Source organism: Hylobates moloch, unplaced genomic scaffold, assembly GCF_009828535.3.
Source record: "Hylobates moloch isolate HMO894 unplaced genomic scaffold, HMol_V3 SCAFFOLD_15, whole genome shotgun sequence".
Lineage (NCBI taxonomy): Eukaryota > Metazoa > Chordata > Mammalia > Primates > Hylobatidae > Hylobates > Hylobates moloch.
The window spans coordinates 22,220,930-22,233,221 of record NW_026652290.1 but is presented as its reverse complement, the minus strand read 5'-3'; the positions used below and the strand labels follow the sequence as shown (position 1 = coordinate 22,233,221).

Sequence of the window (12,292 nt, the reverse complement as noted above, 5' to 3'; positions counted from 1 at the left end):
TCATTACATAGGAAAGTGGTTGAGATACAACCCAGCTTCCTTAACTTCTTCAAAATAAATACAAATGCTATTGTAGGGAGAACTGCTGCTGAGAAGACTAAAATATGTATATAGTTTTTGCAACAGAAGTTGCAATAATGTACAATCAAATCAGTATTCCAGTGAGTTAATATGCCATTGCTTACTTTATTGCTCCACCCCGGGGACAGTTGGTAGTTTTTACACTGTTGTATGTGTCCGCTATAAACCACATTTTGGTTTGTAGCAGGGCAGTGTAAAGCAATCAAACAACAATACATTTATACTATTCTTAGTACCTATTTTTTATTATATTTGCATATTGGAAAGAATTAAAACAGCAGCTACAGATTATAAACAGAAGCAATTTGCCAGATAAAGGGACTATAAGGAAATTACATTTTTATAACTTATTCAGTGCTATGGTAATAATAATTTGAATACAATTTTAAATATTTTTTAAAAGATGGTTTCTCTATTCTACTATGAAGGATGCTTGGATACAACTGGCTGGAAAACTTTCCCATGAATTCTAACCTGTTTTAGGTTGGAGTTACAGTTCTGCTCTGAGACACGGTTTTAAAAGTTCCTGAGAATTTAAGGACACAAATTCTCTTTAACCTGGGACCTAGAAAAAACACTGGATGATTCAGGGGAAGATCCCATCTGAGTGAGAGCATGTGCCTCACTCAGTATTGGCAATATTTATAGCAACTGTGCTCACATGAAAAAAACAAAGCACTCACTGTACAAGGCTAACTCTAATGTTAGTCTTTTATCTTCCTAAGGAAAACATGGTTAAGAACAGCAACTAGAGCTTGACTACTCAGGTTCAAACCCCACCTCTTCCCCAACTAGCTGGGCAGTCTTGGGTATGGTACTTAGTTTCTCTGTGCCTGACTTACACACATCCTTCTTTGATAAACTGGGATAATAGTAGTACTTACTTCATATGATTGTTGTATTAAATGAGTAAATATATAAAGAGCTTAGAATAGTGCCTGACACATATGAAGTGCTTTATAATTACTAGTCATATTTATTCATATTATAAGCATTGCTCCTGTCTAATTTAAGCCTGTTTGAGTACTTACATGATGAGCATGAAAAAGTAAGCTTTTACTTCACTTTGAGTCCCTTCACTTTCACTCCTGATTTGCCTAAATCGGGAGTTATCAACCTGTGAAATCACTGACACCTAGTGGGTGTATGGATTCATTTGTGAAGATCAATAAACTCACTTTGAATATTTTTTTTAAAAAAAGAAAACAACATCCCCCAACTACACAAATGTGTTTTCATCATTTTATCATTTTAGTGTGTTTATAGTTAAAGTGTTTGATGTAATTAGGATACAAGGCCACCTGTTATGACAAAAGCCAACAGAACAAGGGGTTAAACCAGTTCCTTTTTCTCTCGTGTAACAGTTGGCGTATACATAGTTCATATTTGATGTGGCTGCTCCGTATCACGGACGTGGGCTCCATCTATTGTATTACTGTGGTATCCTCAATGTACAGCTTCCATTTTGTAATCTAGGTCCTCTTACTGTAATTCAGCTGAGCCTATGGGCAGGTAGTGGGGAAGGAGAAGTGAAGGCATGCCACTTCTCTCTAAGCATAGGGCCTAGAAGTTGCACACAAAACTCAGCTCATCCTTTACTGGATATAAATTTCTGAATAATCACATGTAGCTGTAAGGGAGGCTGGGACATGTATTGTACTATGTCCAATTCAGGAGTTGTATTACCAAAAAGGTATGTGAGAATGAGTAAGGGGGCTGACAACTGTCTCTGCAATGGTGCTATCATGTGATGCTGAATTTAAATATTGTGTAGATATTTGGAACTGCAAAAAATATTGTGTTTTTCCTTTTTCTTATCTTTCTGGATAGCCCCAGCCTATTGCTCCCCCAGGTTATAATAAAACAGAACCATTATCATATGCTCCAATTGGGCACAGAATGGGACTCTCTCTGCAAGTTAGATGTCCTTTGAATGGAGTTTTAAGATTGACAGTTGCTTGCTTCCTCTTCCAAAGTCAGTCTACTTGAGCTTGGAAGTTCACCCAGAGCTCAAGCAAGGGAGGCCAAGGCAATATTTCTTTGTTAGGCCACTTGGGCTCTAAATACCTGCTCAGCATTTTCCTTGGGTAACCCCTAGAATTTAAGAAGTGATTCATCTTCATTTTGGGTCTCATGAAAAAATCAATATTCTTTGTGTCACCAAGAAAAAATTCTGAAGCCAGACATTCTCACCAAGTCACTAAAACCTAATATAGCTATGTACCTGCACTTTCAAAAAAAGTTTATTTTCAAAAACTGCCTTTATCAGTCACACAAATTTGTCTTACCTATCTTCTATGCTACAGAAGGCCTCTGAAGAGGCACCTAGACTAGGAACTGGTATAGTTACCTTCTAGACCCCAGAAATCTTCCCATTCCCTTTACCCAAAAAAGTTTGTTTCGATTGCTTCACTTACAAAAGAAAAGAAAAGAAAGCCATGTTCATGGCTTCCCAAGACAAAATAGTCATTTTGTAGTTTGTCTTTTAGCTCAAGAGATTATGGACTGACTTCTCTAGACTTAACCTATAACTCAACTGATTTATTGCAACTACACACTATTCATTTAAAAATTTCCCAAACCAGCTGGGCGCGGTGGCTCATGCCTGTAATCACAGCACTTTGGGAGGCCAAGGCAGGTAGATCACTTGAGGTCCAGGGTTTGAGACCAGCCTGGCCAACATGGTGAAACCCCGTATCTACTAAAAATACAAAAATTAGCCCGGTGTGGTGGTACATGCCTGTAGTCTCAGCTACTCGGGAGGCTGGGCAGGAGAATCGCTTGAACCCAGGAGGCAGGGTTTGCAGTGAGCCAAGACCACGCCACCGCACTCCAGCTGACAGAGTGAGACTCCATTTCCAAAGAAAAGTCCCCAAACCTGGATCTTGCTGACTAATTTTGTCCAACTCTTCCCTGGTCCAAGAATACTTATCTTTTCTACTTTAATATTTTATAACAAGAAATTTAAATGACAAAATCTTTTGTTATTCTTTAATATTTCCAAATTGGTGTTAATGAAATTTTGATATCATGATAAAGGTATAAAATGGACTTTGTAAAACAGATGGACACAATGTTTTATTTCCAGATAGTTCTGCACTATTATATAGCCTATGAAATCATTTTCATTATAAATCATATTTTCATATATAACCATCTATTAAATGATCTGTTCATTGCTAGTGAAGCATAAAACCAACACAAGGTCCAACTGGGTGTGATGGAAGCAGTGGAGCTACTAAAAAAAAGTTGTCAGATTGAAAACCGTCAAAACAGTCGAGACAATAAGTGAGTCAAAAATGTATTTCTAACTGCTGGTTTTATAACCAGCAAGCTACAGCTGTCTATCTTTAAAAACAAGAAATATTTGAATTAAGGTAACAGTAAATTTGCATATTAATCTTCTTAAGAAGGTACAATAATGCTTAGTTACTGAAATAATAATTTGATTTCACATTTCAAAGTAAAATAAAATCCTAACACTCTTTTATAGGATATCCAACTCATAATGATTGCTTTTTTTGGATATTATACGGTTTTGTTGCAATGAAACTTTACAAATATTTTCCCAAACTTCACAAATATGTTTTAATGGAAAATTATGAACATGTTACGAAATAGGAAAAGTATATTTCAGAGATCTAATGTCGTACTTGAAAGTCAATTTTACATCACAAAACAGCCAGGTTCCAGACAATTCACTTAACACTGTAAGCTAAAGTTTATGAAAACATTTCCCAAAAAGAAAAACAGAGCATTTATAAATGGTTGAAAATGAATTTGAAATTTTTTAAAATAAATCTATAGTTTTATTAAGACAAAAACTGACAGCGTAGTAATGAAGTTCACGTTTAAACAAAGTTTACACAGAAATCTAACACATGCCGAAAAGAATTTTACAATGTAGCTCTAGATGCAAGTCTAGACAATATCAAGAACTGATGGATCTCATGACTCAAGACAGAGAATTTTGGGTATGTTACTTCTTAGGATTTCTTAAAAAATTGTTGTGTGTGTGTGTGTGTGTGTGTTTTAAAGTGAACCACTGCCCAATATGAAAGTTTAATCTTCTCCTGAGTCCAAGGCTTTTGAAATCACAAACTCTTGGATCAATTCAGTGAAACTTGTGCTGTCAGTGACTGAACCCTGCCAACAATGGTTTCAGTGTTCAAAGCTCAAAAAACAGAACAGCTCCAAGAGTTCTCTCCACTAAAAATGGCTCCAAGAGTTTTCCCCACTAAGAGCATGGGCCCTCGTCTTTCCCTACTGTCTTATCTCCTCTTGTACCCTCTTACTCTTCCCTAACACCTCAGCCAGTGGCTTGGATGAACAAGCTGATATTTATAACTTCGTTACTGGAAAAGAAAGGGTCTTCTAATTTCAGGAATTAGCACCTCTAAGGCAGAATGATCTGCTTGTACGGTATACTCTCCAATAAAAGACCTTCCCTCCTCATCAATTTCCATCTCCAAAATGGCAACTTTGGTAACTTATGAACAGGCTTAGTCCTTTGTGAGAACAGCAATAAGTTCAGGCAGGGAACACCTTGGCTTATAGGTTTCAGACATTCGCAGCTTTTAAACAGTCTCTCACAGTCCTTATTTATGGTGTCAATGACATTTTTTTTAAAGGTAGAATATTCTGGACATAGAAGCAAATCATTAGTTGTCTTCTTTTCCATTGCTTCACCATTTCCCCTATCAGGCCCCAAATGTTAATCAAAATGTTGCTACCCATCTCCCTTTCTCCCCTCCCCATCCCTCCCTCCCCCAAATAATACACCAGTAATAGCCAAAAACTACACACATGCTACGCTGTAAAAATGCAGAGTTAACACTATTGGGAAGAAGGCTGTGGGTTGTGGAGATGCTCTTTGAAGATCTACAGTATTTTTTTGCTCTCCCACACACCCAATTCTGCAAGTTTTGTCCTTCATAGAAGGCCCTTTGCTTTTCACAGCAAAGTGCAGAAAAGGTTGCCTTGAAACACTTATCCCCTTTCCCCTCCACTGGGATGGGTGTGCAAACTATACAGCTTGAAACGGCTTTAAAGCACTTGGGCTGCTGCAGGGCACAGAAACTATACTGGCTCTTCAAAGGACATCTTCTCAAGCCACCTCTATGGTGTCAAGACAAGTAGAACTCCTTCCCTTCCCACTTGAAACCCACAGTCAGATGTGACAGGGGCTGGTACTCAGGAGCGTTAATTCTTGTCATCTTTTTTGTCATCATCCTCCGAGGGGTAGGAATGCCACGTCAGCCTTTCCTCATAGAAGGATATGACAACCTGTGGGCACTTGACATTGGCTTCCTTGGCAGGGACCAGGTCATCCTCATCAGAGTTTTTCCATTTCATCAGGAACACGAGCTCTCCACTGGAGACTGTAGCTCCAATAATCCGCTCCGGCTTCAAACCTCGAGCAAAGCCTTGTGGCTTTTCTGACTCTTCTTTCTTCTTATTTGGTTTGCTCTCCTCTCCCTTATCTTCAGAATCAGAATCAGCTTTGGGCTTGCCTCCCTCTGATTTATGTGTCTCATGTGCTGTTTTCTCTGACTGCAGAAACTCAGCAGTGAGGTCGGGGCAATCCAGGTTCTCTTCTGGCTCCCATGTGTTGTCCTCATCTGAGAACCCCTTCCACTTTAGGAAGTACTCCACTTTGCCCTTTACCACTTGACGGTCGAGAACTTTTTCCACAACATATTCCTCTTCCTCCTCTTCTAGCACCTCCTCCACTTTCTTCTTGTTTTGTTTTTTCCCCATAGTGCCCGCCAGCTTTCTGGTGTAAAGGGTGACGCTGCTCACAGCAGCGCCCAAGAGCCCGAGAGGAATCGGTGCTGTGCTACTGGCGCGTCGCGTCGGGTCGCCTGGGGGAGCAGCACCCAGGAAGGCAGCAAGCCGGATGGCCGCAGTGGACTCCCTCACTGAAGCGGCGTACCGCAGGCCCCGGCCAACGGCCCTCCCCTCAACCGAACAAAAGAGCCTCGCACTCTGCGCTGCCCGCCGCTCGCACCGCGCAGGCGCGACGACCCGCCGCACGGCACCATGGGCCTAGGGGTCTGTCCAAGACTACAAGGCCCGAAGCACCGCGCACCGCGCACGCACAGTAGGCGAGGGTGGTAAGGACTTCTAGTTTTTAAACTGTAACAGTGGAGAGATTGCAGCGTAGAGCGTTGTAACCTAGAAAATTAGAACATATGGGCCACGGGCAGTCGCTCACGCCTGTCATCCCAGCACTTTGGGAGGCCGAGGCAGATGGATCACCTGAGGTCAGGAGTTCGAGACCAGCCTTACCAAAAAGGTGAAACCCTGTCTCTACTAAAAATGCGAAAATTCTGAAATTTTTAAAAATACATGAGTTCTGTTTTTAAAATGGTAGACAATGCATACAAACTATTATGATATTTATTAAACCTACTAAGCCCCTCCATATTCTCATAAGTTGATAAAAATTCTTAGTGACACATTAAGCAGAGAAATGCACTACAGTGAAAAAAATCAGGACATTAATATATAAAGAAAATATTCACTTTTGATAGTTTTTAACCAGTTTACAGGAGATAGCGAAATGGTCTTACTAAAATAAATAAATGTGTGTGTGTGTGTGTGTGTGTGTGCATGTGAGATTTCCAAAATTAAAGCAGCTCCATTCCATGCTAACATTTGTAAAATAAGAATTTGCTAATAGTGTTTAAGGTACTATGCTATAAACTTTATGTGCATTATCTTTAATCCTTTGTAGGTTAGTATTATCATCTCATTTTACAGATAAGTAAATTAGGGCTCAGAATGCTCATTAAACCTGCCCAGTTTTAGTAAGCAATGAAACTAATATTTAAACCTAGGAGTTTTGCTCCAAAGCTCAAGACAGACAAAAAAATTGAGACATTCTGTTTAAATGTCTGCAACCTAATTTCAAAGCTTTTAATTCACAGGAACAAAAAAGTCAATTACATTCAAAAAGGAAAAGTAACTTTTGCTGCTTAAGTTTGCAAAACTCATAAAGAATCCTAAATACAATAGTTATTTTAGGATAAATCTTTTACTTTTAACATCAGATAACATAGTGCATTTTGTAATACAAAATTTCTTTCTTTTGATTTTGAAGGGCTGAAGAAATAGCCCATACTAGGGGATGAAAAATGGGGTTTAATACTGGCAGTAGGAAATTGCAGCAGCCAGACAAAACCCTTCAGGTTATCTTGGCAAGTTTAGCAGTGCTGAGAACATTCACACAATATATAGTACTTTCAGGCTAAAAGGTTCAGCACATTTCAGTTGCAGAAGTATAAAGCCTAGTTTTTAAAAAGCTAAAGAGAAAAAAAAAAAAAGAAATTATAAGGCCAGAAAGCTCTCAGTTGAAAGCATTATCAGTTTTCCAGCATGATGAAAAATTATCACCGCAAGCACCATGTCACACATTCCATAAAAATTATGAAGACTGGGGCCAGACGCAGTGGCTCACGCCTGTAATCCCAACACTTTGGGAGGCCAAGGTGGGCAAATCATGAGGTCAAGAGATCGACACCATCCTGGACAACATGGTGAAACCCCGTCTCTACTACAAATACAAAAATTAGCTGGGCGTGGTGGCGCACACCTGTAGTCCCAGCTACTCAGGAAACTGAGGCAGGAGAATTGCTTGAACCCAGGAGGCGGAGGTTGCAGTGAGCCAAGATCATGCCACTGCACTCCAGCCTGGCGACAGAGAGAGACTCTGTCTCAAAAAAAAAAAAAAAATTATGAAGATTGGGGAAATGCAAATTTTAAACATTCTAATAAGCTGAGACACCAGCCACCATTTAACCTATTAATCAACTCCTAAGCCATAAGAATTTGGGCTATATGGCAAATATCTCACTCTGTAGCTAAATATATCCTTTAGTACATATTTTACCAAGTATATGAGTGTATATATATATATATATGTGTGTGTATATATGTGTACATATGTATATAAGTATATGTATGTATTTATACATATATGTGTAAACATTGTGTGTGTGTGTATATATATATATAGGACATCTGTGTGTACATATAAGAGTTCCAAAATTAAAGCAGCTCCATTCTATTCTAACGTTTGTAAAATAAGAATTTGACTTATTCTTGTGTTATATATATATACACAAACTCATATATATGTGTAAGTATAAATATACTTACATATATAAGTATACGTTTATACTTATACACATGAATATACTTTCAAGGTTAAAAATGTTAACAAAACACACATAGAGATAAGCACAGTTACATTGCAGACTTAAAACCTATCACAAGCAAACCAATCAAAACAATTTGATCAACACAACATTAAAATTTGACATTTAATCACACCAATCCGATAGCTATTAAATAAAAGCTACCCATTTCCAATTCTCCATACCATGTTAAGTTGTTTCAAGCAACTTATTTGATCAAACATACAGTAAGTAGGAAAAGTTATCAACACTTCGAAGTATTCAGAAATAAACAAATCAATGAAGAGTTAAATGGTGTCCAAAAACTACACAAAGCAAAGTCACAGAATCAAAGATCTTTTTTTAAATGTATAAGCGACTTCATTAATATTTAACAAAATTGAATCGCATTTGGTTCACTTATATTTCATGTGCTCATTGTAAATTCATAACTATGACTTAAAAATGTGTTTGTCCTGTGAATCAACTAAAACAATTGAGTCATCCTACATAAAGCAAGTGGCATTCATGCCACACTTTAGGGAAACACTAACGTAAACGATTACAGGAATACAATGGGGATTAGTATAGTTTTGGGTGGGGAGATTTAAAGGAAGGATAGTCCAAACAGACATGGAGTCAGCTGAGGGGCAAAACTCTGCTTCTCTTCTATTTATTTCAAGGGCATATGTTGCACTTACTCTGTGCCAGACACTGTTTAAGGTGCTCTGCAAATATCCAATCATTGATTCTTACTGTAATCCTATGAGGTAAGTAATATTGTTACATGCATTTTACAGATGAGAAAGCTAAGGCACAGTGAGGGTCAGTCACTTGCCCAAGCTAGTAAGTGGCAGAGCCAGGTGTTGTACCTAAACACAGCCCATATCCCTAACCACTAAGTGGTACTGCTTTGAATGACCGAAAACTGCCCCCTTTGGATCCTTTTTCTCTTACTCATTCCCTTTTGTGATATAAGTTTAATTATTCTTTCATACAAAAAACTATATAAGGTTCTGGGGAAACATCAGCAAGCAAAAGCAGACAGAGTTCCTGTTCTCATGAAGTTTGCAGTCTGGTGGGACAGATAGGAATTTAGGAATTATATACAAATTAGTGTGTAACTGCTAATTAAAATAAATACTGTTAAAAAGCCAGGTTTTCTTAACGCACATGACAAGAAACAAGACCTGGGTGGGGCAGTCACAGAAAGACCTCCCAAAAAGAGACACTAAGCAGGAGCTCTAAAGATGCTGTCATTAACCAGGTAAAGAAGTGCAGGAGCTGGAAATGCGCAGCCCTCCTAATTTCCATGCAGTTGTGGTCAGCCTCATTTATTGATGTGGAAGTGGAAGGACAGATGGTTCTGTTCCACGAGAGTCTTTCAAACACTGACAGGCTCGAGGTGACCAGAAAGGAAAAATGAGATCCCAGGATTCAACAACTGAGGGCAAACGCAGTCCCGGCTGGGGGTAAAAGTAGCATTTCCAAACCTCCCTGTTCCTGTCTCTCCTAATAATAAAGCCACCCATTATTTATTACAATATAAAGATAAAATCAGAATGATTTACGAGTAACACTGTATCTGAAAGAGGGACTTGTGCAAAAGCTGAATTCTTTGAGCTGCTAGAATTCACATTACTGCTTCCAAGGGCCTCATACAGTGAAAAAGGTTTACAGTGATTTAGCCTTCATGACTTTATCCAGAGGACCCAGGACCACAGATATCACCTTCTATCACCTCCAGTATTTCCAATGGCCTTCTCGAGGCCTTTCACACTTTCTGAACACGCTCTTGATGTGTGAAGGCCAATAGAAGACACGAGGAAAGTAAAAGTTTGAACAATTATGAATAGATCAGAAAGGCTTCCTGCCATTTGCATGCCTCACTCCTATTAATGTATTTCCCCATAGTGTTGGTTCTGTTTTTTAATAACAGCACAACATTGCTGACTCACATTCACCATATGGTCCTCTTGGACTCCCAGGTCTCTGTCTGCTGTACTTGTGCCCGCCTAGCTAGTCTTTTCTTAACCATTAACTGTGCAATTATTTGGATGTTTTCATACCAAAGAAAAGCTTGGATTTATGCTTACTAATCGTGATTTTGATGTAAGCAGATCACTTCTCTAGATTATTCCATTCTCAAGCATGCTGCCCTCGTTCAGGTCTTCATAAGGCCTCACCTGACTTGCTGCAAGAGCCTCCTAATTGATTTATCTGCCACCACCTTTCCCAGCTATGATCTTCTGTTTGCACAGTCATCATGTCATGCTTCAGACATTAGAGCACACTAATTAGACAGCCTTCCCCTGGAATAGAAATAAAGCTCAAATCTCTTGGAATAGCATTTAAGACCATATAAAATCTGTTCCCAGCCTTCTTCCGACCAAACTCTGACCCCATGTGATTTAAATATCAACCACACATGCCTACTCATATCTCAGCAATATTCTCTGAGCTCCCCTACTTTGGGTCATGCTCTCCATTCCTAAAGAATGTTACCATTTCCAGCCCTACCTGCTATTTCCACTCTCAAAATCTGCTTGATAGCAAGGCCATATCTCTGGATTTTCCCCATTCACCCCATCCAGCTTGTCTCTCTGTCCTCTATGCTTCCGTGGTATTTTGTATCACTATTACAATCCAGTAATTCCCCAACAATTCGGAGGATAACTAAATACCGTGTTTGCAATATAACCAAGGCTGGCATGTTCAAATTCTCAACAACAACAACAATAAATAAATAAAGGATTTGAGAAAAAAATCATAATAGCTTTAGTCTATAAAATTATAGTCAGTCTTCTCCTAAAGTTGGGTTTTCCTGAGGTCATATACATGACACCTCTCACCATAACTGGAAAATGCAGAAAAATGAACACCCCAAGCATAGACACTAGCAGCATAAGAACAAAGGGATAAAAGAATTAAATGTGATGTAAGAGCAAGGGAAAGGGCACGAAAGGATAGGAGTGCAGGAACTGAGCATGAGCAGAGCATTCTGAGACAATAAATGTTAAAATCCCAGAGTAGCAGAAATCTAGGAGGAAACATTTGCTTGTAGGCTGATGAGCATTTGATTCAAGGGCTTGTTAATTTCTAGAAATGGTGGTCATTACATAACAAGGCAGACTGGTGGATCAGGCAGGTCAAATCAGTCAGTTAAGCAGTCATTTTCTCAATCCACCAACAGAACGTCCTTCAATGGGGGGTGGTTTAAGCCCTCCACATGCAAATAAAAAGGGCAAAGACACTGAGGAGGGAACAGACGATTTTGCAAACAGTGGCAAGTGAGGTAAGCAACATGAGAACCCCGAGTGAAGAACAACAGGCAAACAGGAAAACCAAGAGACACAGATGTAAGTACAGTAAAATCCATGGGGAGGCAGAGGTGGGCGGATTGCCTGAGCTCAGGACTTCGAGCCCAGCCTGGGCAACATGGTGAAACCCCGTCTCTACTAAAATACAAAAAGTTAGCTGGGCATGGCAGCATGCACCTGTAATACCAGCTACTCGGGAGGCTGAGGCAGAAGAACTGCTTGAACCCGGGAGGCAGAGGTTGCAGTGAGTGAGCCGAGATGCGCTACTGCATTCCAGCCTTGGTGACAGAGCAAAACTCCTTCTCCAAAGAAAAGAAAAGAAAAAAAAAAAATCCATGGCGAAATGTGAGGAGAGTAGAGTAGGGGATGAGCTCAAAACAAATGCATGCATATACCCCACCCTCAACACACACACACACACACACACACCCACACACTTCTTTAGAGATATTTAGGTGTATATATGCTAACTTAGGAAACTTTAGAAAACTTTGTTATGATATTATTAGTCAAAAAATATTTAAGCCACAGTTTTGCAATTTTAAGATGGTACTACTAGTATCTGGAGTATCTGAATCTCTGGATCTTACTTGCCATTTCATTATGAAGCTGTACACTATTAGCTAGGATGGCCAACTGGAGAATTAACCTGAATGTGCCTATACTTTTCCTACCAACCTGGATGGTGACAAACCATACCGCTTGCACCTT

General features: G+C 39.3%; 2 protein-coding genes across 14 annotated transcripts in view; both read right to left on the bottom strand.

Moving 5' to 3' along the window:
• Window positions 1–12,292, bottom strand: part of CTNNA2 (catenin alpha 2) — a 1,201,677-nt gene that overhangs the window by 1,104,802 nt on the left and 84,583 nt on the right. The window lies entirely within an intron of this gene.
• Window positions 3,868–6,095, bottom strand: LOC116483787 (chromobox protein homolog 1-like). Its single transcript, XM_032753666.2, has one exon. It carries the CDS (start codon window positions 5,839–5,841, stop codon window positions 5,284–5,286), a length of 558 nt encoding a protein of 185 aa, XP_032609557.1. The 5' UTR covers window positions 5,842–6,095; the 3' UTR covers window positions 3,868–5,283.